The sequence below is a fragment of the Dromiciops gliroides genome, chromosome 1, assembly GCF_019393635.1.
Source record: "Dromiciops gliroides isolate mDroGli1 chromosome 1, mDroGli1.pri, whole genome shotgun sequence".
Classification (NCBI taxonomy): domain Eukaryota; kingdom Metazoa; phylum Chordata; class Mammalia; order Microbiotheria; family Microbiotheriidae; genus Dromiciops; species Dromiciops gliroides.
In genome coordinates, this window is record NC_057861.1 from 544,132,892 (window position 1) to 544,160,825 (window position 27,934).

The 27,934-nt window shown below is 40.2% G+C and overlaps 1 protein-coding gene across 1 annotated transcript in view; it reads right to left on the reverse strand.

The window, feature by feature from the left end:
• Positions 1–171: 171 nt before the first annotated feature.
• LOC122751450 (phospholipid-transporting ATPase ABCA3-like) overlaps positions 172–27,934 on the reverse strand; it is a 161,907-nt gene continuing 134,144 nt past the window's right edge. The window contains 7 exon segments of the mRNA XM_043998512.1: positions 172–303; positions 1,238–1,311; positions 11,618–11,808; positions 12,305–12,475; positions 13,242–13,429; positions 21,291–21,485; positions 21,736–21,869. Coding sequence (XP_043854447.1) covers positions 172–303; positions 1,238–1,311; positions 11,618–11,808; positions 12,305–12,475; positions 13,242–13,429; positions 21,291–21,485; positions 21,736–21,869 — 1,085 coding nt within the window.

A 27,934-nucleotide genomic window follows, 5' to 3' on the forward strand; every position in this document is an offset into this window, starting at 1 on the left:
GCACAATTAGGAATGAGCTTATTGTACCCAGGGGTACTCACCTGAATTCTCCAAGTAGAAAACAAATTATTACATTGATAAATTAAGACAAGTTAAGACAGATAGAATAAATGTCCCTTTATTTGCTACATATAGACACATGTCATAAGGGCCAGTGGTGGGGAGAACTCTTTAGTCATTTTCTTCATCTTCTGCTGTTCCCTGTTCAGCAAAACTCAGGAACACTTGTTCTAGAGTGATTTGACTGATGGAATAGTCCTCCAATTTATATACATCTTTTGCTTTCTCCAAGATACCAAATACCTTTAGGGCAGCAGACAGAGTCAAATATTAACAATGTTCCCCAGAGAGCATCCTAGAGGGGCCCTGGACCCCCTATTCTTATGTAGGTATTAGGAGAAAAATGTAGGTGGGGTTTGGGTAGTAGGAGAAATAGTCAAAGGGAAGACACAGAAAAAGAAGGTCTCTTTCCACACCCCTTTGGTAGTCAAAAACTGTAACAAATGACTGGAGGAGGTGTGTGTGTGTGTATGTGTGTGTGTACACACATGCCATGGACCTCTTTGGCAATATGGTGAAACATGCAGACTTTTTAGAATAATGGGTTTTTTTTGTTTTTTTTTTGGGGGGGGGGCAATTGGGGGTTAAGTGACTTGCCCAGGGTCACACAGCTAGTAAGGGTTAAGTGTCTGAGGCTGGATTTGAACTCAGGTACTTCTGAATCCAGGGCCGGTGCTCTATCCACTGCACCATCTAGCTGCCCCTAGAATAATGTTTTTAAAATATAAAATTATATATATATATATGTGTATATATATATGTATATATATGATTACAAAGGAAACCAATTATTTTGAAATAATTATCAAAATGTTTTTTAAAAAAGTTTACAGCTCTGAGGTTATTAACTCCTGCTCTTGCTAAAGGTTTTGACATGAGTTTTTAATTAGAATAATCTATGTCTCCAGGTTATAAAACTCATATTTATATCATGTTTTAAGATTGAAAAATTAGTCTCACAAAGACGCTGTGAAGTAGGTAGAGTATTATTCTCCCTTTTGATTTTCCCATGCTAAGTCCAGTTTTCTTTCCACTACACTACTCAGATAAAAGGTCCCTGATGGCCCCTGAGCCTTCAGGTGCAAATTGTCAGTGCTTTACAGTACTCATCCCCTATAAGGCTGGTCCTCAGTCCTGCCTTATGGGGCATTAGTTTGGGTCAGCTCCCCACACTCACCTTTGCCCAGCTGAGGTTATCGCTGGGTATGTTGTAATGGACCATTCCTTGGTGCTCATGCTTCAGTGATCTGCCTAAAATGGGGAGAACTTGGTGAGGGAAAGTGATGGGGAATAGCTGCTTCCTGGTAAATTTATTTTTAAATTCAAAATAATTTTTACTGTCAAATCACTTACACCAATGGAGGGAGAACACTGGTATAGACATAGGTGGGTCTAGAAGGGTGTGCCAGCACCCCCTGAAATGCCATTGCCTGGGCCCCTTAGTTTCCCTGATAGGAATGGGAAGAAGAAGATAAAGAGTAATGGAAAAGAAGGATGGAGGATCTGCTGGCCACACATGTAGCACACCCTTGTAGGCATGCCTATAGGTGTAGATAATCTCTAAGAACAGATAATCCAAAAGCCATTTCTCTTTGGAAGAGATTTCATGATTGCTGCTTGCAGAAGCAGATTTGTTTTCCTGTTTTATTTGACTTCTCATGATATATTTTCTACAGTACATAAAAATAGAGAGAACTCATAGATTAAAAAACACCCTGCTGGTTTAGAATCCACATGCTTTAATGCAGCCCATGAAGAATAGTTGAGCCTTTGCAAATTCTTATATTTACACACGAACAGACACATGTAATGGGTGATCAGGGGAACCCTGAATGATTAGCTGGACTAGGATACCTTCCATGGAGGTGGACAAGTGTCTGAAATTAATCAGGAAGGACTCTGATTAATCTGAAATACTGCCACTCACCCAGTGAATATGATCAATGGATCTTTGTAGAAGGTCTTTGTGCAAAGGTGGTCTTATTCTTGATCTTGTCATCACCCACAAATGTACCATTTATATATTCAAGAAGTCTGAAATCCCCTTATCCAATCATAACCTATTGGCTTTTCACCTCTCCTTCTGCCTTCCCTTACAAAACCCCATTCTTCAACCATACTATGAACTCCAATCCCTTGACCCCTCATTTCTCTCCTTAGCCATCTCCCATGTACTAGGTACACTCTCCTCTTTTCCCCATTTTGGCCCCTTGGTGAACTAATTCAACTCTATTCTGTCTTACTCTCTTGAATCCTTAGCCCCCTTATCATATTGCCAATTACACCCACCCTAACCTCAGCCTTAGATCACTCTCACCATTCACTACTTTTGTTCCTACACATGCTGCTGAATGAAGATGGAGAATATTACAAAATGGTTTTTACTATGTTCACTACAGACATGTTGCCTAACCTCAACCAGGCCCTCAGCTGCTAGGCAATCCAATTATACCACACTTATCAATTTGCTATCCCACTTTCCACAGCAACTCTTTTTTTTTTTTTTTTTGCAGGGCAATGAGGGTTAGGTGACTTGCCCAGGGTCACCACAGCAACTCTTACAAACCTTTTCATCCCTCCTCAAACCTCTCATGGCTCCCCCTTTCCCCACTTTCTCAGCTGAGAACCTTGCCTCATATTTTACAGAAAAAATTTGAGGCCATTTGCCATGAACTTCCTCTTTCCCATCTCCTATAATTCAGGTGCCCTCTGTAACTCTCTCCTCCTTCACCCTTGTCTTACATAATGACTTACTCCTTACCAAGGCTACTCCTTCAACTTGTTCTAGTGATCCCATTCCCTCCTGTCTCCTCCAACAGACTGCCCCTCTGCCATCCTCATTCTCACTTATTTTCAATTTCTGACCACTTGATCCTTCTGTTCCTGCTAACTATTATCCTAGATCTCTTTTGTCTTTTGTAGCTAAAATCCTCTAAAGGGCCATCTACAACAGGTACCTCCACTTTCTCTCCTCTCACTCTCTTCTTAAACTGTTACAATCTGGCTCCTGACCTTTTCATTCCACTAAAACTCCTCTCTCCAAAGTTACTAATGATCTCTTAGTTGCCAAATACAATGGCCTTTTCTCAATCCTTATTCTCCTTGACCTCTCTGCAGTCTTTGACACTGGAAGTACTATATTGCTCTCTATGGTAATAAGGGAAGTAGGAGGGGCGGCTAGGTGGCGCAGTGGATAAAACACTGGCCCTGGATTCAGGAGTACCTGAGTTCAAATCCGGCCTCAGACACTTGACACTTACTAGCTGTGTGACCCTAGGCAAGTTACTTAACCCCCATTGCCCCACAAAAAAACAAAAACAAAAAGAAACCCAATAAGGGAAGTAGGAGGGAAGGAGGTTTTAGAGAGAAAGATGAGTTCTTTTTTGGACATGTTGAGTTTAAAACGTATAGGAGATATGCAAGATTAGAGGTCAGAGTGTCTCAGGCAGGATTGGTAGATTGGAGAATCATTAGCATAAAGGAGAGGGTAATTAAATCCATAGGAGCTGATGAGATCACTGAATGAAATACTATAGAAGGGAAGAGAAAAGTGTCCCAAAATACAGAGAAGAGAGTATCAAAAAGGAGTGAGTACCACCTCAGGAAAGGGGAAGGGGAGGGAGGAAAGGAGTGAGAAAATTGGGAACTCAAAACCAGATATAAAAATGCTTATTATTAAAAAAAATAAAGTCTTTGAGAAAGCCATCTTCTCTCTCTCCTAACACTTGCTTTTAAACCTTCTGCAATGTGATTTCCGACCTTATCATTCCACTGAAATGAATATCTCCAAAGTCATCAATGACTAATCCAAAGTTGCCAAATCTAATAATCTTTCAAAATCCTCATTTTTCTTGATCTCTCTGCAACTGTTGACACTGTCAATCATTTTCTCCTGGATACTTTCTTTTCTTTAGGTTTTATTGACACGATTCTCTCCTCATTCTCCTATCTGCCTGTTCCTTTTCAGTTTTTGGTTTTTTTTGGATGTATCTTCATTTAGACCATGCCCACTAACTTTGGGTCTCCCTGTCCTGGGCCCTTTTCACTTTTCTTCTTATATTCTCTCATTTGGTGATCTCATCAGTTTCCATGGGTTCAACTATCATCTCTAGGTCTACATATCCAAGCCTAATCTCTTTCCTGAGTTATAGTCCTATATTATCTGCATTGCTACCTTTTGACTATCTCAAATCGGATGTCATGTAAACACCTCAAATTCAACAGATCCAAAACAGACCTTATCATCTTTCCTCTTAAACCCTGCCCTCTGACTACTCTAATACTGTCTGGGGAAACAATCATCTTCCCAGTCACCCAGGCTTGCAATCTTGGTACTGTCTTCTCACTAGTGCTCATTCCACATATCCAATCTGCTCTCAGATCTTGTTTTTACCTTCACAACACCCCTGTTACATGTTGTTAGGGCTAAAATTCTAGCTAGTTTGTCTAAAATATCTAATGAGTGGTCACCAATAAATTACAAGCTTTAGCAAGAGTTAGACTTTTAAGCATTTATTAAGGAGAATAAGAATTTGGTGAAGAGAGAGAAAGGCCTAGATTCATCTATCTATCTCGGGGAGCTACAGTTCTCTTGCTCCACTCTCCATGAGAGTCCTGGCGAAAGAAAGCGAGAGCCAGCCTCGTCCCCTCTTCCTCCCACCAGCAAACGTCACTTCCTGACGCCAAAGAGCCGCATGTCTTGCCCTCAGATGCCTTCTCCTCATGGCGGAGCCCTCCCACAGTAAGTCTCCAGCAGGTGGTCTCATTCCAATTGTTACAATGTCCTCCTCTCTAATCACATGACCACTGCCCTTGTACAGGCTCTCATCATTTCTTGCCTGCATGATTGCAAAGCTTGCTAGTTGGTCTCCCTGCCCTTGGTTCTCTCCTCATTAAAATCCATCTTTCACTCAATCACCAAAATGATTTTCTTAAAGTATAAGTCTGACCATGTCCCTCTCTACTCAATAAATTCCAGTAGTTCACTTTTATCTGCAAGATTAAATATAAAATCTTCAGTTTAGCTGTTCACAGCATGGCTTCTTCTTGCACTTTACTCCCTTCCGTAAATGAAGACCCACCAACACTGGCCTGCTTGCTGCTCCTCACACACTTCCTGGCTATGCCTTTTCACGGGCTGTCCCTCATAAAGGGAAAGCTCTTTCTCTTTACATCCAAATCCTACCTTCCCTGGCTTCATTCAAGACTTAGCTCAAATCCAGTCTTGTATAGGCCTTTCCTTCCCCATTCCCAGTCCGTTCCCTCCAAAATCATGTATTTATAGTGAATATACCTTGAACTTGTGTGACTATTTGCAGACAGTCTCTTCCATTAGAACAGGAGCTCCCCAAGAGCAAGGACTCAGTTTTACCCTTTCTTTGTCTCTTCAGGGTTTAGCTTAGCATCACACCTGGCATACACTAAGGGCTTGTTGATTGAATGAATGAATGACTAAGGGCTGAAAAAACTAATGCAATTTTAGGCTACATTGAGAGGCAAAGTGTACAGGACCAGGATGGTGATAGTTCCTTTGTACTTTGGCTGGGTCAGGCTACATCTGACATACTGTATTCAGTCCTAGGTTCTACTTTCTAGGAAGGACATTAATGTAGTGGAAAATATCCACAGGAGGGTGATATTATGATGAGTTCTCAACATAATCATGCTATGAGAAAGCTAACTGAACAAACTGGAGAAGAGAAGAATTAGGCAGGGTATGGGAGCTGTCTTCAAATATCTGACAGATTGCCATGTAAGAAAGATAAGATTTGTTTTGCTCTAGAAGGCAGAATTAGGAACAATGAGTAGAAGCTGAAAAGTAGCAAATTTGGACTTGGAAAATATTCCTAATAATTAGAGTCTTAAACAATTAGAATGCCTTTCTTTCTTTTCCAGCCAACTGGCCCTCTGATGGCTCCTTCCAAACTGGTTACAAGCACATAACTGAGATTCCCACCTTCCCTTCTTCCTCCCCTGCAAATTGCCACGGATGTCTTTTAGCAAAATTTGGACGAACAATTCAATTCTACCAGCATTTATAATGCAAGTTGCTATCTCTGCTACAATATGACCGGCACAGTTCTAGGTGCCAGTGATACAAAAACAATAAAATAATCTCTGCCCTTACATTTTATTGGGGGAAATAAAATGTCCATATAAGTAAAATAGGAAAAATGGAAAGGATTTTGGGGAATATGGAACAGATGTAATATTATAAAAATCGCCCTATGCCCTATCAGGCACATAAGCGCTTGACAATGATTATTTCATTGGATTCTCAAAACAACCCTGGGAGGTGGGTGCTATTATTTTTCCCATTTTATAGATGAGGAAATTGAAGCAAACAGAGGTTAAGTGATTTTCCCAAGAACATAAAGTTACTAAGTATCTGAGGCCAGATTTAAATTCAGATATGTTGGGGAGTTTGTTAACAATAGAACAGGGGGTCCAGAGGCACAACAGAAATGTAGGGAAAAATGAATAGGGATATTGGAGGGATGGGGCTGAAATAGATGGATGTGAGGAGTTAGGAAAGGGAGTTTCCCCCCTAGGCAGCCTACAGAACTAAAGGAAATTAAGAGTGTTATACTTGTCATAGTAGTAAAAAATGAAATTGATTTGATTATCAATGGTTGAGAAAGGTAAAAAAGTAGGGTGTGGGGGCAGCTAGGTGGCGCAGTGGATAAAGCACTGGCCTTGGATTCAGGAGGACCTGAGTTCAAATCCAGCTTTAGACACTTGACACTTAACTAGCTATGTGACCCTGGGCAAGTCACTTAATCCTCATTGCCCTGCCCCCCCCCAAACCCCCCCCCACAAAAAGTAGGGTGTGGGGGCAGCTAGGTGGCACAGTAGATAAAGTGCAGGCCCTGGATTCAGGAGGACCTGAGTTCAAATCTGGTCTCAGACACTTAACACTTACTAGCTGTGTGACCCTGGGCAAGTCACTTAACCCTCATTGTCCCGCAAAAAAAAAAAAAAAAAAAAAGTAGGGTATGGTAGAAACAGGGCAGAGAATCTTTTGTCAGACATTTTAGAGGAGTTTCTTATTCAAGTATGGTTTGGAATAGATGATCTCTGAGATGCTGAAATTCTTTTCATATTCTGTACATCTTGTGCTCATAGGGGCTTGATTTTTCTCTGGAAGGAACACTTTTTTTTTTTTTAGTGGAGGCTGCTATTTCTCTCATGCTTCGCAGGAGAAGAAGCCACAATACTCTGGTCCCCAGTGCTACTTTCTTAGATCCTCCTTTTGTTACTACAATTCAGCAAACTCTCCCTCTTTGAGGTTTGGTCTATATCACTGAGACCATATTCTTGTTCTTATAAGCTACCATTTCCAAGTCAATCTTCTTTCTCAAGGAATTTAGGACCTGGCTCAGTCTTCCTTTACACTATAACCCCTACTCTCAAACCTGGGGATGTCATCATACATGTTAATGTTCTTCTGAATATCTTAGCCTTCCTCATCAACTTCTTCAACTCCAGTCACCTATATATATGTACCTACCTCACAGGGTTCTTGTGAAGTTCAAAGTACTCAGCAAATTTTATAAGACTATGTAAATGTCAGTTATTGTTATTATTTTATCTTTAACTGCACCTAGCCAGATTGGGGTGGTCACACCTTATCACATTTCAACATGATCTATAACTGTGCTATGATTTTAAATTATGAAATTTTTCTTTTCTGATAATAACTTCCTGTCCTTCTGTTTTCTCCCTCTAACTCATTCTTCTTAAACTATTTTTCATCCTCATGGACAATTCTAGTCCTCCGATCCTTCCTTGTTTTCCCAGTTCACTACTCCTGCTTTGATCTCACCTTCCTGCTTCAGAGTCTTAACTTTATATATACATATACATGCACATATATACATATACATACATACATACATACATAAATACACGCACATTGTATTCCACCCATAAATCCCTTGCTCCTTTGTCCTTGTATAGCTTTGGGAGAAGTTATAAAAGTGTATTTATGGGGCAGCTAGGTGGTGCAGTGGATAAAGCACGGCCCTGGATTCAGGAGTACCTGAGTTCAAATCCAGTCTTGGACACTTGACACTTACTAGCTGTGTGACCCTGGGCAAGTCACTTAACCCTCATTGCCCAGCAAAAAAAAAAAAAAAAAGTGTATTTACTGCATCAGTGAGAAATTCATGTTATCTCATCTCAAATAGACTTACAATGCTGCATAGAAATCTTTTCATTCTTTCTTGATTGTTTCTCTAACTTGTTCTCTTTGGTGATTATTCCAAACCTTTCTTCTGAAACTCCCAACTCTGCTCCCGAATCAGTAGTGAGCTTTCTATTTTACTGAGAAAACTGAGGTGAGTCATTGTGGGTTCCTTCATGCCCCTAACTCCTCATTTCAAAATGTCTCTACATATGCACCCACATCTGCTTGTCCTTTAATCTGGGATATCTTTTCAACCCCTCAACTTGTGCTCTCAATGTTGTATCTTCCTGCTTCCCCCAGGAGTTTCCAATAATTTTCCACTTCACCTCATATTTAATCTCTCCCTATCTATTGATTTCTTTGTTGCCTAAAAACATGCTTGATTCTACCCTGTCATTTGCACTTTGTGCTACCATCCTTACAAGCTAATCTTTTCTATCTTTCCCTCCTTTAATCACCAAAATCCTAAAAGGAATTGTTTATGCTTACTGATTCCACTCTTTTGCCACAGATTTGGTTCTGAGACCCTTGTAGTTTGGCTTGTTACCTCATCACTCAGCTAAAACTGTTCTCTTCAAGGTTACCATTACTCAGGGTTATGAAGAAAGTTTCTGAGGTTGGATTTGAACTCAGGTCTTTTGGATTCCACACTGCAACATCTACTTCTCTATAGACCAGGATTTCTTAAACTTTTTCCACTCAAGATCCCTTTTTACCTGAGAAAATTTTACGTGACCCCAGGTATATAAGTATAAATAAAATAGGTATACAAAACCTTTTACTATTGCCAAATTTTTGTGACCCCCACATTCAGTTACGTGACCCCATGTGGGATCATGACCCACAGTTTATTATTTATTTATTTCTTTCTTTTAGTGAGGCAATTGGGGTTAAGTGACTTGCCCAGGGTCACACAGCTAGTAAGTGTTAAGTGTCTGAGGCCAGATTTGAACTCAGGTACTCCTGACTCCAGGGCCGGTGCTCTATCCACTGCACCACCTAGCTGCCCCCATGACCCACAGTTTAAAAAGCTTTGCTTCTTAATAGCTAAGTGCCTTAACATCTCATCCTCTCTCTCACTCTTGAAATTCAATCTTTTGCTAACCTGATTCTTGTTGCTGTTGTCATTGAGTTATTTCAGTTGTGTTCAACCCTTCATGACCCCATTTGGGGTTTTCCCAGCAGAAATACTGGAGCAGTTTGCTATTTCCTTCTCTAGCTCATTTTACAGATGAGGAAACTAAGTTAAGTGACTTGCCTTAGTATCACACAGATACTAAGTATCTGAGCCCAGATTTGAACTAAGGAAAAGAAGTCTTCCTGACTCCAGGCCAGACACTTAATCCACTGCACCAATTATTGCCCAGCTAATTTTTTTGCCACCACTTCTCTCACCTCCATCTTTTCTTCTCTACTCATGCAGGTATAATCCTAGTTTGGGTCCTCATAACCTCTCATATGAACTAGTTTTTTTTTCAGTAAGGCAATTGGGGTTAAGTAACTTGCCCAGGGTCACACAGCTAGTAAGTGTTAAGTGTCTGAGGCCGGATTTGAACTCAGGTACTCCTGAATCCAGGGCCAGCGCTTTATCCACTGCGCCACCTAGCTGCCCCTCATATGAACTATTTTAACAGCATCTTAATTGGTCTCCCTGCTCTCTAACTGCCATCTACATAGCTGCCCCAAACATTTTCTATCTACCTTTTCTGCCTTATTTCATGTTGTTCCTTTTTTATAAACTCCATGTTCCAGCCAAATTGGACTCCTAGTAGTTCTCTGAACTCAACATTCTGCTTCCCACACTGGAACATTTATAAGGACCATCTGCAGTGTTTGGAATGCTTCCTCATTTCCCCCTCTTACAATTCTGGTCTTCTTTCAAGCTTCAGCTTAGGTACTCCCCCTCTCTGAAGACTTGCCTGGCCCTCTTCTTTCTTAGCTTTCTCACTCCTCAAATTACTTTGTATTTTACCCATTTGTCCTCATGTTCTACCAGAACTTCTACCAGAACCCTACCAGAAGAGGGACTATTTTCTTTGTTTTCCATTCACCTAAGTTAGTGACTTGCACATAAAGCATTAACTTAATAAATGTTTATTGAATTGAATGGCATTTTTATCTTATATCACCTCTTGGAGAAGTAATTAATGACAATGATTTTTGACCTGCTTCTCAGTATTAGGTTGTGCGTAGCAGAAATATAAAGTAGACCAGGAAAGGAGCTTATTGAAGCCAGTGGAGCAGGGCAGATAGTGTAGTATATAGGCAAGTATAACAATTTGGTTTCCATTACTATAAATGCAGGCAGGGTACGTAAGTATATTTATTCCAGGGGATGATGTTGAGAGATCAGAATCTTGTATGTACGATCAAAGTGTAGACAGCAAGCAAAGTGCAGAACCAAGCAGACAAGCCAAGGTGAGTGATCAGAGATTCAGAAAGAGGTAGAGGATTACAACTTAAAGTGATGTCAAGCAAAGGGCAGGGCCCGGGGTCCAAAACAGGTTCCAAAAGAATAGGAGAACAATGTCTACAAAAGGAGGCTGGAAACAGTACCTCCAGTTCTGGAACAAGAGAGCAGCTCTACATAACTGTGCAACCATTATAACTAATGATCTTTTGTAAGGAGCTGTCTTCCCTCTGTTTTTTAGTGTTGGTTCTATAGTGATTCCCAGTGTCTATTATAACTGATCATAAATGATAGTGGTATCTTTTATGTTAAATAGCATTGTCCTATAAAATATAGTTTGGATTATTTTTCCCTAGATGCATTTATTCCTTTTACTTTATCCACACCAAACTTATTTGTCATTTCCCCACTCAATCTTTTTTTTTTGGGGGGGCAGGGCAATGTGGGTTAAGTGACTTGCTCAGGGTCACACTAATGTCAAGTGTCTGAGGCCAGATTTGAACTCAGGTCCTCCTGAATCCAGGGCCAGTGCTTTATCCACTGTACCACTTAGCTGCCCCCTTCCCATTCAATCTTGAAAGTTTTACATATAGATTAGTGCATGGCTCTATTATCCTACCACATGCGTAGAACATTGTTCTGTGGCATAATAATGAAGGTTATAATGAAGGTTGGTGCATAATCATCTAATTTTTTTTGTACCCATGACCTATAGGCTCTTTGTTTAAGAAGGGAAAAGAGGGCCCATCAATTCTAATTATCCTTCCCCAGGCATCCTTTGGCTGGGGTAGGAGAGGGCTGCAGGACTCACAAGGTTAGTTGGCAAAGGGAAACCTTAAAAACAATAATTAGCTCATACCAAAGAGGGATTAGTAAGAGGATCACCAAGGAGCTTTTCTTTCTCATCACAGGAGGGGGCAAGAACATGTATTGGGAAGGTTATACTCAAGCTATCATACCTGGAAAGGTGAACTTGATGAACTCCTTGAACTGTTCCATATCAGCATTTGTACTATCACTCTTCATCTTGGCCACCAAGGTATATCCACTACCAAACTTGTTCTTGAGATACTGTGGACTCCCAAGACACTTCAGCTTCCCAGCCACCATGATGGCCAGCCTGGTGCACAAGGCCTCACATTCCTCCATGCTGGGGAGACAAGGGACCAGGGCTGGAGACATCCCTCCTTGTAGGGTAAGGGCTGTGGTCTAGACAAAGGTAGGACTTTGTATATCATCTCTTGAAAGGCCAGAGGCCTCTGGAGAGGCTCTTGTATTGCAAGTGCCCAGCGCCCAGGGTGTGTCTGGGAAATAGAGAAACTCTAAGGGTCATAGGATTACAGGATTTATAGGTGGAAGCATTTTAGAGATCATCTAGTCCAGTCCTCTCATATATAAAAGATATAGGTGCCCAAATTCATGGTGGGAGCTTTCATCTATCAGCCTCCCTCTATCTTTCCACTCTAAATTCTAAGGGTTCCAAAGACTCACCCAAGTGGCCACCATCTAAGGATCCTCCACTGGGAGGCCTCCTTCCCAGGAAGCTCAAAGACTCAGAGCTCCTGATTTAAGTTCCCAGCCCCAGCAAAGTCCTGCTGTCCCCACTACAGTTCCCCCCACATCCCTGACCAAGGTGCGGGCCACACCTATGGGAGGTTATGACAATGGCCTTGCCGGACTCACGGGTCCGCATCACTGTGTCCCAGAGTAGGCGCCGAGCCACCGGGTCCATGCCAGTGGAAGGCTCATCCAAGAAGATAACTGAAGGCCTTCCAATTAGGGAAATACCAGTGCTCAGCTTACGCTTGTTGCCACCACTCCATGAAGAAGGAAGCAAATAAGGAAAGAAAAAGAGTCTGTAAACAGCAGTAATTTACAGAAAATAATTCAGAGATAACCAAAGTCCTAAGTAGCACACTGACAAATATGTCTGGCTGGTAACAAACTCCAATGCAGACTTTTAATGTAAATATATTTTAAATTCATACCCAAGAGGGGAGTCACATCCTTGTACCTGACCCTGAGCAGTAGGATCTATGGCACTAAATTTATATGTTTTAGGTATGTAGGCATCATCCCTATTACTGGCACTTGGGTCACAACAGTCTTTTTGATTGATTGCTCCTTTAGCATAGTCATTGTCTCTGTGTATCAGAAAGGGCATTAAGATAGGGTCTGAGACACTCAAGCCATGATGCTAATGTCCTTTTATTCTATACTTCAAGTCAATAAGGATGTAGGTCCAAGGAAGGAACCCTGATCATAGTATCAGAATGATCAATAGCAGCTAGGATTTAAGATAGATCTATTGTCTCTAGCAGGGGCCAATCAGTGGAGAGCAAACTTAAAATACAGTTTGTTCTGTGTGGAATGGGGGTAGCTGATCAACTCCCTGGGGGCAGATTTCTATTGCTCCTCTGATGTCATTGAATCACTGGTGGAAGATTGACTTTGTGAATGTTGACAAAGTTTATGTGATAATATCCTAAGTCTATTGATCAGGAACCCTATGCTCCTTTCTGTTTCTGCTTCTAAGAGTTATTAGATATAGCGAAGAAGGACTAGGGAAGGACAGCATCTTACCTTAGGTTCCTTATGAGCTTGTCTGCATTGGATTCAAGGAGCAATGACTTCAGCATATTTTTCACATAATGTTCGATGTGATTTTCAGGAATCCCCCACAATCGAGCATACATATACATTATCTCCCTTCCTGTCATGTAGTCTAGCAGAGCATCAAATTGAGGACAGTAACTGATTCGTCGCTGTACCTGAAATAAGGGTTCAGTGTCCCAGTTAAAGGGTGAGACTGAAAAGAAAATGCTCTTTTCCCTGGGTGCTCACTCTCTACATACAGGGCACAGAGTTCCTTCTGCTGGTTAGTATCTCTAAGTAATGAGATTGATTTCCCTATAATATCCCTGCCAATATCAGGGCTAAAGGTTCTTTGTAGCTGTAGCCCACTAGGATAAACTGGTTCTGTGGACCGTTTTACCTGGATTAAATTCAACTAGGTCCTGAACACTTGCTATGTTCAGTGCTGTGGGGGAATACATAAGAAATAAAAGATGTGACACAATAAGGATGACAGGACAGCTGAGCCATGAGGGTGACATAAGGCAGCAGCTATGGACAGAGTAAGTTACTCCCAAATGGTTGAGAGCCTCAAATACCAGGCGAAGAGGTTTGCCTATTACTCTCAAGGAAAATTGCCGAAAGTGATGGGCGATCACTGAAAGTGATGAGTATAGTGGTTATGTGATGGTTGAGAGAGGGGATGTCAGAGATGATAGAGGTAAAATTAAAAAAAAATGTTAAATGATTGGCTGTGGGAGTGTGGGAAAGGGACAAGTCAAAGATGGTTCTAAGATGGTAAATCTGGGTAACTGGTAGGGTGAATATCCCCTGCAGAAAGTTTAGTGGAATGGTATGTTTAGTTCCTTAAATGAGATAATAGGCTTTGAATTGGATATGTTAAGTTTGGGATGTTACCAGATGATATCTAGTAGGCACTTTGTGATGTAAGGCTGGAGTTAAGGAGAAAGATGAGGGATGGCTATCTAGGTCCTGGAGTGGTGTGTACAGAGATGTTATTTGAACCCATGGGAGAAGAGGAGATGACTAAGGAAGAGACATTGAGAGGTGAAATGATTTGCCTAGGATCTAAGTGTCTGAGGTAGGATTTGAACCCAAATCTTAGTGACTCCAGGCCCAATGTCATATTTGGACTCTGATGAGTTAATAACCACTTTTTTTCTTTCCAGGATCAAAGTGAGGTCATAGGCAATGTAATAGATTTGTAGTTCCAAAAGATTTCACCTCATACAGCAATTTCCAATGCTTGTGATTAAATCAGGGTGAGATTATCCTTTAAGTCAAAATGAATTCTAATAGGTATTAGGCTTGCTCTTAATTAGTAGGGTAATATATTATAATCATTAAATAGCCGTCTTTCTATTTGACCCAGAGATTACAATGTTAAGTAATATACCTCAAGAAGGTTAATGACAACAAGAAAGACCCCACAGATAATAAAGTATTCACAGCAGCACTTTTGTAATTGCAAAGAAGTAGAAACAAAATAGATGACTATTAATTGGCTAATCAATGGCTAAATAAGTTATGGTACATGAGTATAATGGAATAATATTGTGTTGTAAGAAACAATAAATATGATGAATACATAAAACTGGGAAGACATAAAACTAATATAAACAAAGAATAAAAAATATACTCGGTGTCTACTACATTGTAAATGACAAGAACAAATCAATCAAAACTGAATGCTACACAGTTAAAATAATCAAGAGATATGAAAAGGCACACTTCTCCCATTTCTTTTGTAGGAGTTGGGGAAACTATTAATATGGAATACTGAATACATTGTCTAACTTTCTGGGTATCAGGGTTAGTCTTAATGAACTGTTTCCCTCCCTTTTAAATTCTTTGTTACAAGGAATTGCTCTCAAGGAGGGGGAGGAGGAGGGAAATATGCTGGGAGATGTAAGTGATATAAAAACCAGTTATCAATACAACTGTTCAAAAAATTTAAAAATCTGTATTTTGTATACAGTAGAAAAACAAAGTTTTTCTAAAAGATTCCAAGTCAATTAAAAAAATTTCTAGTTTACTTTAGTTCATATGGATATATAAAATCTTTTCATTATAACAAATCAAATATTTATGACGCAAATGAGCAGACACAAAAATAAAAATGGCATTGTGGCTAAATAATACAGTTTATCACAATTTACAAATACTATTTGGGCAGGAATCATATCTTATTTGTAGGCACAGGACTTTGAGAGATAAGTGCCCAGGCTTTCTAGGTTCCTATTGTACATTTGCAACAATTTCCCCTCCAGAAAGGGAAATATTTCAAACAAAGTAACAATAAACCCAACAATGATATAAAATCATTACACATTGTACCAAATCTATGATTTTAATCTTTCCTGGGGTGTACCTCCCATGTTGTCTTGGGACGGGATGGATAGAATAATACTGACAAAGGGGGGAAAGGTAGAAATGTTCTTGCCAATAAAATTGTACACCTTTTTTTTTGGCTACACCCTACTGTTTTCAAGCTATGATAAACTGCTATTGAATTATCAACCTGTCATTGTGGTGGAGAAGGAAAGGATGCAGATATTTAGCTTTTCTGTATAGGCAGGAAATTGTCCCAATACCCAAATGTATCAATTAATAAAATCCTTGTAGCCTTTTAGACACAATTAATCTGAAACTTTAGCCATTTTTCTTTATCATCCTATTTGTAGGACTATCAAATGTACATTAAAATATACATATATTTCTGCCAACTATTTTCAGCATGTAAAACATAAAACATTTTCTGTTTGCACAGAAACTACTTTTCACAGTGAGAGGCTACTAAGATCTTTTTTACTTCCTTAAATTTTCTTGTGCTGTTTATTAAAAAAAAGATAACTCTTAGCATACCACAGTATATACATTTAACTATTTAGGCAATTTTTTCTTCAGAGAAGACATCATGTTCCTAGATATATACAAAAATTTTTAAAGTCACTATTTATAAACTACAACATAATACATAATTGAATTTCAATATTTTTCCATCCATTTTTCATGTCTATATTGGTAATGTACAGACTCAGGCCTCCAACTTCATTTAACTGAAGCTGTCCTTTCCAAAATTGAGAACCCTAATGGCCTCAACCTTTTTGACCTTTCTTTATTCTCTGGCATTGTTTTTTTTTTGGGGGGGGTGTGAGACAGTTGAGGTTAAGTGACTTGCCCAGGGTCACACAGCTAGTGTCAAGTGTCTGAGGCTGGATTTGAACTCAGGTCTTCCTGACTCCAGGGCTAGCACTCTATCCACTGTGCCACCTAGCTGCCCTATATTCTCTGGCATTGTTAATCATCCTCCCCTCTTGGGTACTTTTTCTGAATTTTTGTGATCCTGCTCTATCCTGATTTTATTCCTACATGTCTGATCAGTCCAACTCTCTTTTTGGATCTTCATTCTGTGAGAAAATAATTATTAATAATGGATTTCTTGGGGGACCCAGGGATCAGTTTCTCAGTGTTCCTCTCCCACCCCAGAAAGTCCACTTCTTAAGAAACTTCAGATCTCTTGAGTGAGGATCTTTTCCCTGACGTCATCTATAGAGTTCATTTTAATGTGGACCACCTTCAAACCGTGTCAAATAATGGAATTGAATAATGCTAACCAATTAGCTTTGATCAATGTGTAGACCTGCCTCTATCCAAAGAGGATAAAAACCCTGGGAAGAGGCCAGGAAGTCTCTTGACTCTCTCTTTTAAGACAGCATAGGTTTTATAAGTCTTGTGAGTTCTCTTGTGTCTCCTTGAGACCATATGCTGTTTCTCTGGGAGACAGCATGGGTCTTCTGAGGCTTTTCTTCTGCTCATGTTAACTGCCATGCTGAAGCTCTCTCCCTGCTTTCTCTACCATGTGGCCTGAGACCATGAGAAGTTAGGGAGACTCGTGATCAATTCTTTATTAATATATAATATTAATAAGCTAAAATATGCTTACCCCAAAATGATATAGCTATAGCAATTATTATTTTAAAAAAACCTTGTGTTTTAAACTTTTTAAAGTCCTTGCAAAAGATGGACTTTACTCTTTGGATTTTCCTCAAAGGCTTTGTCCAGGACCATCTTCTCTTGTCTTTCTACACTCTCTCACTTGGTAATCTCATTAACTCTCATAGGTTCAATGATTATATCTATGCAAATGAGACCTAAATCTACAAACCCATCCCAAATCTCTCTTGAACTACAGTTCTGCATCACCAACTGCCTTTAGGATATATCAAACTGGATATCCTGTAATTATCTCAAATTCAACAGGAGATATTCATTACTCCCTCACCACCCATTCTTTCAAATTTTTCTATTACTGTCAAGGGCATAACTATACTCCTAGTCATTTAGGCTTGCAATTTTGGTGCTCCACACTTGGATTCACCCCACATATGCAATCCATTAACAAACCTTGTTATTGCTGTCTTTATTTCTTTCCATTCACATAGTTACTATCTAATTCAGGCCTTTATCACCTTTTATCAGGACAATCACAAGAGATCTCAAGTTTTTCCTCACTCTAGTCCATCCTATACTCACCTGCCAAGATGATTTTCCTAAAGCATAGGTCTGACGATGTCCCCTCCCTACTCAACAAACTCCAGGGGCTGCCTATTATTTCAGGACTCAATATCAAGTCTTCCATCTAAAAGGGAACTGACCATTTACAAGGTAATAAGTGCTCATTATCAGAGGTATTCAAACACAGTCTGAAAAATCTGTCAGGGATGCTCTAAAAGGAGATTCATATATTATGTGGAAGGTTTAGCTTTCTGTGGTACTTTCTAAGATTCTATGAACCAGCGATGTTAATATGGGAAAAGAAAACTTTGGTGGGGATGGTGATAGTGACGGGGAAAGGCAGTGTATGACAACCATTTTCAAATGGTTGAAGGACTGTTATATGGAAGATGAATTAGATATTCTTTCTTGGAAGGCAGAAATAGGAACAACAGGCAGAAGTTACAGAGAAGCAAGTTTCAATTCAATATAAAGAAGAACTTTCTGAATAAGGAATTGTCTAAAAATTGAATGGACTCCACTGAGACATAGTAAGCTACTTGTCCTTAGAGGTGTTCAAGAAGAGAGTATGACCATCTGCTGGGAAATGGTGGAGGAGATTCATGCATTTGGCAGATTAGATAACTTTCAACATCCTTTCCAACTTGAAGTTTTTATGAATTGGAAATCCTTGGCCTAGAGTAGAGTTAAGGGGAACAGAATAGCTAGCTTTAGGCATGTAAACATATTATGTGGAAGAGGGATGGGGTATTTTAAACTTATTTTTTTGTGGCTCCAAAAAGCAGAACAACTACTAATATATTAAAATTATAGGGAAAAGTATTTTGGCTATAGAAAAGGCTATCTCTTGCTCTGCTTGACTAAGTCTAGACAGATTACCCCAACAACATGATCCTTCTGTGGGGCTGAGGTCAGGAGTAGCTTATTATAGCACAAACTGGTTTGACATGGAGAATTAACAATTAGCTCCCTTTCTCTCTGTAAATCATTTTAATTTGTTTATCTGTATTCATATTGTTTAGATAGATCCCCTGTGGCAGACTTATGGAAGGATATAAGCAATAGTCACAAAGGAAAACCAGACAAGGATGGATTAAAATTGGCACCACTGGAAGGCAGGACTCATACTGATGGAATCCCTGTGATTGGATGAGTTAAGTACATGTTGTATTTCCCACTCCCTGGTGAGAATTAGAGTGCCACCCCTCTGCTGAGAAAGACATCGTGAGAACCAGGGCAGTGCTGCCCTGAGGAGAAAGCATGTGACTAGCATCCAGAAGTTACATCTATTCATAGAACCGCCTGTAAGTCATGTCAATCAATGCTACCAGCCAATTAGCTTGGAGCTGTGTGTGGTGATCATGCCTGGGTGGGCCCGCAGAGGGCTTCCACTCTACATGTGTTCTTCTCTCTTTTGCTAACTTCTAAATACTTTAATAAATGCTTAATGCCCCAAAGACTAGTGTTATGAGCTTCTAATTTAAGGTGACCACACATTAGATTTTAAACATCACATCCCATTCCTGGAGGATATAAATTCATTGTGAGGGGGATGGGGAGAAAGGGACTGTTTTTTGTTTTGTATCCCCAATATCTGGCATAGTGGCTTGGACAAAAGTACTTAACAAATGCTCACTGAATTGAATTGTTTGAACATAAGATATCTGGAGCTATGTTGCCATAAAATTCATTATGGGTAATTAAAGGTTGTGGAGTAAGTAAATTAGGAGTGAGTCTTGAATTATATAAGTGGAATTCATGGACACGGGTCTCCATTTTTGATCAGCTTAGAGAATGTGTCCTTGTTGGTACACGTGGGGCACATTAAGGTAATAAAAGTGCTGTGGTTTTGCTTTTGAAATACTCTCTGTTGGTTCTATTGGAGCTGACCTGACCTGAGTACACTTATCTGTTTATAATACTTCATCCTCTCATGATTTGTGGTCTCATTGATATAAGTATTATTTTTCCATGCAGAATGAGACTTATGTATACCTTGAGATCCTGTTTGATTCTTGCCCATGTCCTTTCATAAATTCTCTAATTGAACCTATCAAAAACACTGGATATTGCTTTCTGTGGTTATTTTAATATTTTATACAGAGCAATGTAACCCATACTATCTTGCTGTTATATCTTTCTCTTGTATGTGACAAACCCACTTACTTTCCCATTCAGACTTATCTTTTACACCACTTCATGTGTAAAAGTCATCTTTGTTAATATACTATAGGCTACTTTCAACTACAATGTGTCCTTTCATCGGTCACCTGCCATTTTTATCTTTGAAGACTAAATTGTCTCATGATATGAAGCCATATAGAATCAATGGGAGACTATTAGTGGGGAAAAGATAGTCCTGCCCAATTTTTCTACATAAGGAAGAAATTTCTAATAAGTTGAGCTATTAGAAAATGGAAGCATTTGTCTCATTAGCTAATGGGACATCAGTGGGAAACAATATGACCTATGAGATGCATTGTAACAGATTTTCAAGTATAGGTAGTGTAATGATTGGAATGATGCCACCTACTGGAGACTTACTATAGGAAAGCTCCACCATGAGGAAAATGCCTCAGAGGGCAAGGCCATGTGGCTTTTCCTTGGCCTCAGGAAGTGACGTTTGCTTATGGGTGCTGTCTATCAAGGCTACCAGCCAATCAACTTGAGGAGCCTCCTATTTTCTGGGAGGGGACAGGAAGGAGGAAAGAGGGCCTGCGCAGAGAGCTCGGTCTCTTTTGGGTTCCTGACTTGATGGTGGTGGTGGCGGCAGAGGATTTCACAGGAAATTTGAGGAAAGATAGGAATGCCAGGCTGTTGGAATTCTGTTCTCAATCTTTCTCTTTCTATTTTTCAATAAACCCTTAAAAACCTAAACTCGTTTTATCAGTGATTTTAGTCAGTTTTCCCCCAAAACTGGGGGAACAGATTAGAATCCACATTTAGAATCTTAAATTACACAGTAGACTGATTAGCTAGAGAGGAGGGAAGTGGTTATTCCAAGAAAGAATTTAGAGATGTAGGGAGATCCCCAGCCTGGATAGCACAGAGGGGTTACATAACAGAATATTTTTACATATGAGGTGATAATTATGCCTCCAGGCAGTCTAAAACACAACATTTTGACTTGTAGAAGATCCTTAAGCTCAAGTTGCATATTGACAGTTATTGTTATACAATCCTTTATCACTTTTTCCAATAACCAACATTAGTAATTTAGCAGCCACATCTCTCTAAGTTTCAGACACTACACTATGAGCTCTGTTACCTATGCTGCAGATGTTTCTCTATAAGGAATACAATTCAGTGGTTATACCTGTTTTTTTTCTACTCTAGGAGACCCAACAAAATACACTCTACTCAGAGGTTACTTTTATGTTACCAACATATCTTTGCCCAACTGCTTCTATAAGTTCCCTCAGTACCTTCTTCCTATGAACCTAGATCAACCACTGTGGTCTCCAGCCCCATATATGTCAGGAGATCATTTCACTTTGGACCCTAGTAGTGCTATCTTACCGTTTTGATATTCTTGCTGATGCTGAGGCCATCGAAATATGCATCCCCACTGGTTATGGTTTCATCTCCAGTCAACATTTTGAAAGTGCTGGTTTTCCCAGCACCATTGAAACCAAGTAGCCCGAAGCATTCTCCTTTCATGACTGCAAAGGAAATCCTGTCCACAGCCAGGATGGGTACCCATCGATAATATACCTGAGAAAACCCAGAGAACATAATACTAGAGAAATAATGCCAATAAATTAAGAACAGTAACTATAGACCAGTGTGTAACAAACATTCCCACTTTCAAAAGTAGATACAAAAGAGTTTTCCTTTTTTTTGCATAGGTTACTTCTCTATCATAAAAGGAGAACAGATCTTAAAGATCAAATACATTGACATGCATCTTTGATGCCCCTGGTTAATAGAGCTCAGGACACCTTTGACCACTGGCTAGTTTTACCTTCATGAGGTCTCTAAGAATCAGTGGACACTCCATGACTGAAATTGCTTCTATAGGATAGTCTCGAATTTTCTTCTTCTCATTGACCACATCAACATCTTCTGGTGGCAGTGCTGCTAAACCCATCCACTTTTCTACATTCCAAAGACAAGGATTAAGATGTGGACATCTTAGTCAAAGTTAGCTGTGGGGACAGTTGTGGGAAAGGGCCTAGAAGGGAGACTTACATAAAGATGCTAACATAGACATATCAACTTACATACTGATAATCCTTCAAACACCCTAATTTCACAGTTCTTCAATCTACTCATTCCCCATGACCTATTTTTCTCCAACACTGACCTCCAGGACACTCTCCTCCTTTCCTCAATGAGTTCAGTGCCTAGAAACTTATTGATACTCCCCTTGAACTTGCTAAACTTCATAGTTTTCTCATTACTTATTCTTCCAACCACCTTAGCTACATATAGAGATATCATAGCCTTAACCATACTATCACCCATAAATATACTACTTCCATGTTCATGAACTCTAAAATTTCTTTATCTGATTATAATCTTTTATCATTCTATGTTTCCCAGTTTATTCTCGTAATGATCTCTAATCCTTCCATCCTTTAAGTTCTTTCTCAGGCCAGCACTTTTGCCGAGCTGCTATACTTCCCTCCATTGACCACCCTGACTCCTTAGTGATGCAGTTCAATTATTAATTATCTTTTACATTCCACTACCCTGCCCTTTTCGTTCTATCACTGATAATTCTTACTATTCACTCTCTTTGCTACTATCAAGTAAATAGAAGCCAGGAGAAAATCACAAAACCACTCTCACTGGAAACATACAAATATAAATCTCAACTGGGCCCTCCTATAGCAATACAACCCTTTTATTTTTTCCTAATCAACTCACAATCCTATCACCAAGAAGACTATTTTAAATATTTTTATACTTCATTAAGTCTTCTATGGTACATCCCTTGTCAGAGGACCTTGCCTCATACTTCACTGAAAAAAATTGAGGCCTTTGCTGAGAGCTCTCTCTTCTCCCTTTGTGCTTAGCTGTCTTCCACTACTATTTTCTCCTACATCACTGTCTCACAGGAAGAGATGGCCCTCCTTCCCTAAGACAAACCCTTCTATATACATCCTGGACATCAGTCCATCTTGTCTTCCCTCAGCAGATTGCCTTCTCCAATATCTCCTACTCCACTTATTAATTTTCAGTCTCTCTATATCTACTGAGTGTTTCTTTGCTATTGTGAGATTTAAAATTGGTGAGCCCTATATGGGTTTTGGTGAGTTTTATACGGAATATAGACTAAGCTTAGATTTAAGACTATTTGTTTGTATTTATACTTTACTATCTCTCTAATCAACATCACCTTGTAATTTCCAAACAATAAAAGTTCTAACGAGACCAGAGGCTTCTTCCATTTACTAGTCTGGGAGATAAATTAAGGGAAAGGTTAAAAAGGGGAGGTTAATGCTCTAGTATCCAATTTTAAATCTCACACTATCTATAAATATGCCCATATCTCTCCCATCCTTAAAAACCCTCATCTTATTGAAACATTCTTGATAGCTATCATCATATATCTCTTCTACTTCTTGGCTAAAATCCTTGAGAAATTCATCCAAATCACAGCCTCAAATTCCCTTCCTCTCTTGTTTGGTCTCATCCAACTCTTCCTTGACCCCATTTGGAATTTTCTTGGCAGAGATACTAGAGTGGTTTTTTCCCTTCTCTAGTTTATTTCATGGATGAGGAAACTGAGGTAAACAGGGTTAAATGACTTGCCCAGAGTCACATAGCTATTACATGTCTGAGGTAGGATCTGAACTCAGGTTTCCCTGACTCCAGGCCCAGCTCTCTATTTACTGCATCACCTAGCTGTCCAAGGCTGTCCCCAAATCTGATCAGCCTGACTTTTGCTGTAGGGGTTCAGAGAGTGGTTGCTGCACCAGGGTAGAAGGTAGGGTCGGTGGGAAGGAGAGAGGGAGGATGCATGTGCACTTTGGGGCAGACACCTTGCCTGGGTCAGTGATCTAGTCAGCCCAAAAAGCCCGCCACAGCCAGGGCTATCCACTGGAAGGGCCCTGCTCACCAGGATCCACAGATCCTGACTGTACCTACCAACCCCTGGCAAGGGCAACCCAGCAACTTGGAACCCCTGGTGCCAATTCCTTCCTGGCTCCCCACTGCGGTGGGTGTGGGTGGGAAGGAGGGGGAGTGAGAGGAGGTATGGTGCCCCCCAAGAGACCCCCCTCCTTGTTGCAGCACACCTGGGTTTGGCCAGCACGTGATATCACAGAGAGGCCAGTGGAGCGGCCCGGTCAACCCAGATGCTGCTTGGGCCCAGCCCATCTTCTGGCCTCAGCCTGGCTGTTCCAGCCCTTAGAGCCAATTACCTACATTGTTATAACATGCCAGAAGCTGTTCACCTGCTGCAGAGGTGGGTACTGCCCATGAGAGATTTATATTCACCCCTGGTTTTCTGGGGCCAGCGAGAGCTTACCAGATGCTGCTGGAACTGCCTCTCCTCTCACTCTCTTCTAAACCCTATAAATTCCAGTTTCCAACTTCATTCACTTGAAACTACTACTTTCAAAGTTACCAGTGATCTCCTACCAACAAACCATTTCTCAATCCTCATCCTTCTTGATTTCTCCATCTTCTGTCACTATTGTGCAAAGTTTAATAATCTAGATATCAATGAGATGGTTAATGAATATACAAATCATCTGGACTTGTTAGAGCTTCCTTGTTGTCCAGAAGAACCATATGAAAACTTGGACTAACAAAATCAAAAGCCCTCTAACTGAAGCCTGATGATCTACAAGTGGGTGTCAAGCTGACCCCAGAGTTTATTTGGGATGTGGCCCATTTGCCTCTCCAATGTTTGGGAGTTTTATGGATAGCTAGCAGATAACCCTTATCTCTGAGACTTCCTTTCCCAAATTAATATGGTGGTTTATGGCCTAACAAACACTTTTGTCTGCTGGAGCCATCCCCAATATTTTTTTTCTCTGTTTAGAATTTTATTTTCCAAATTACATGTAAAAACAAATTTTGACATCAATTTTTAAAAAACTTTGTGTCACAACTTCTCTTCCTCCCTCCCTTCCCACCCCCCACCCCCAAGAACTTAAGCAGTTCAATGTAAGTTATACATGAGTAGTCATGGAAAACATCTCCACATTAGGTTGTGAGAGAAAACAGATAAAAACAAAACTTCAGATTAAGGAACTGTCAAAAAATTATGCTTCAATCTGTTTTCAAATACCATCAGTTCTTTCTCTGTAGATGGATTGCAATTTTCATAAATCCTTCAGAGTTATATTGGATCACTGCATTGCTGAAAATAACCACGTGCTTCACAGAAGATCATCTTACACTATTGCTGTTCTTTTATATACAGTACATTTCACTCTGCTTCAATTCATGTAGGTCTTTCTAGGTTTTTCTGATAGCATCCTGTTCATCACAACTTTTATATAGTATCTTAAACTTGACAAAGAATTTTCTTCACAATAGCCCAGCAAAGTAGGTACCATACATTTTGACATTATAATTAATCATAACTATTTCCCTCCATCCTATTCCCTTCCCATGATATTTACTCTATTTTCTATCTTCTTATACCCTATTCCTCCCCAAAGGTTTTTTGCTTCTGAGTATCTCCTCCCCCGCTCTGCCCTCCCTACTTTCACCCTTCTCTCCTTATCCTCTCCCCCCCCCCCGCCCCATTTTCCTGTAGGGTTAGATAGATTACTCCTCCCAATTGGGTATGTATGCTATTCCCTCCTTGAGCCCACTCTGATGAGATTAAGGTCTTTGAGCTAATTCTGTGTTCTAAATTTTCTTCCTCCCTCCCTCCTCAATCTTCCCTATGAAATCAAGCAATTCAATATAAGTCATACATGTGCAGTTATACAGAACATCTTCACCTTCCTTGAAAGTGTTTTGCTTTTTACTGCTCCCTCCCCCAGTCTGCCCTTCCTTCCTTCCCCTCTTCTCCCCTTCCCCCCATGTCATTTCCCTCCCACTTTCCCTCAGGGAAAAATATATTAATATACCCACTTGAGTATGTATGTTATTCCCTCTTTGAGCCAGTTCTGATGATAGTAAGTTTCACTCACTCCCCCACTCCTTCCCCCTCCCCTCTCCTCCATAAGCTTTTTCTTGTTTCCTTCATGTGAGCTACCTCTTCCCAGTCCACCTCTCCCCTTCCCCCACCCCCAGTGTATTCCTCCTACCCCTCAACCCTATTTTAAAGATGTCATCATGGGTTAGCTAGGTGGCACAGTGGACAAAGCACCAGCCCTGGACCCAGGAGGTCCCAAGCCCAAATACAGCCCCATACATAAGCCACCCGACCCTGCCTGCCCCACAAAACCAAGGATAAACAAAAAATAAATGCTTTACATATATCATCCCTTCATATTCAGTTCAGACCTGTGTCCTTTGTCTAAGTGTATTCCTTTCAGCTACTCTAATATTGAGAAAATTCTTATGAGTTAGAAGTATTATCTTCCCATGTAGGAATGTAAACAGTTTAATCTTTTAATATCCCTCATGATTTCTTTTTCCTGTGTACCTTTTTATGCTTCTCCAGGGTTTTGTATTTGAAAGTCAAATTTTCTATTCAGTTCAGGTCTTTTCATCACAAATGCCTGAAAGTCCTCTTTTTCACTGAAGTCCAGTTTTTTCTTCTGAAAGATTATAATCAGTTTTGCTGGGTACATAATTCTTGGCTGTAATCCCACTTCCTTTGCCCTCTGGAATATCATATTCCATACCCTCTGTCTTTAATGTAAATGCTGCTAGATCTTGTTTTATCCTTATTGTAGCTCCATAGTACTTGAATTATTTCTTTCTAGCTGCTTGCAATATTTTCACATTGACCTGGGAGCTCTGGAATTTGGTTATAATATTCCTGGAGGTTTTCCTTTTGGGATCTCTTTCAGGAGGTGATCAGTGGATTCTTTCAATTTCCATTTTACTTTCTGCTTCTAGAATATCAGGGAAATTTTTCCTGACAATCTCTTGGAAGATGCGGTCTAAATTCTTATTTTGGTCATGGTTTTCAGGTAGTCCAATGATTTTCAAATTATTTCTCCTGGATCTATTTTCCAGGTCAGCTGTTTTTCCAAGGAGAAATTTCATACTGCCCTCTGGTTTTTTTATTCATTTGAATTTGCTTTACTGTGTGTTGGTTTCTCATAAAGTCATTAGCTTCCATTTGTTCAATCTTAATTCTTAGGCAATAATTTTCTTCTGAGAGCTTTTGTATCTCCTTTTCCATTTGGCTTTTCAGGCTGTTGACTTTTTTCTCCTGACTGTCCTGCATCACTCTCATTTCTCTTTCCATTCTTTCCTCTACCTCTATATCTTCCTTCTATCTCTCTTACTTTCTCTTCAAAGTCCCTTTTGAGTGCTTCTATGGCCTGAGACCAATTCATATTTTTATTTTGGAAGCTTTGGATATAGGGGCCCTGAGGTTGTTATCCTCTTCTAAGGGTGCACCTCTATCTTCCTTGCCGCTAAAGAAACTTTCTATTGTTCTCAACTTTCTTTGCTGGCTCATCTTGATGTTTTTTACTTGACTTTTAACTTCCTCTTACAGTGGGGCCCTACTTCCAAGCTACACTGTCCCAAGCTTCAGAGGGTCCTAGGTGTTTTGATTTGAGGGAGGGCAGGTTTTTCTCTCACCTGGCTTGTTCTCTGGTCCAAACATAATCTCAAGCCAACTTGCTAATTAACCAGCCAGCAAAAATTTTTGTGCTGTGGTTCTTAGCTTTGAGGAACCTGTGCCCCTCCCCTACCTGGGTCTCCTGCCACTCAGGATTTCTTCCTGGTTCCCTGCTGGGTTGGGATAGCTGAATTCCTCTTTAGGTCTCACAGACACTTCTGTACCCCGCCCCCCACCAGCTGTTAAGCCCTCTCACCCAACCATAAGCTTTGTTCTAGAAGAGGTTGGTGCTGCAGCTGATTTGGAGGCTGGGGGGTAAGTTTCTCTGGCGCAGCATGCCTGGGGACTGTGTTGGTGTGATCAAGGGGTTGGACTCTCCTTAAAGCCTATCATGGCCCCCTCTAATCTGTCTTTTGCTGGAAAATAATCTCAGCCTGTCTTTTTGTGGGCTTTGCTGCTCCAGGAGTTGTTTTATTGCTGTTTTAGGGGTAATTGTATCAGGAGCTTT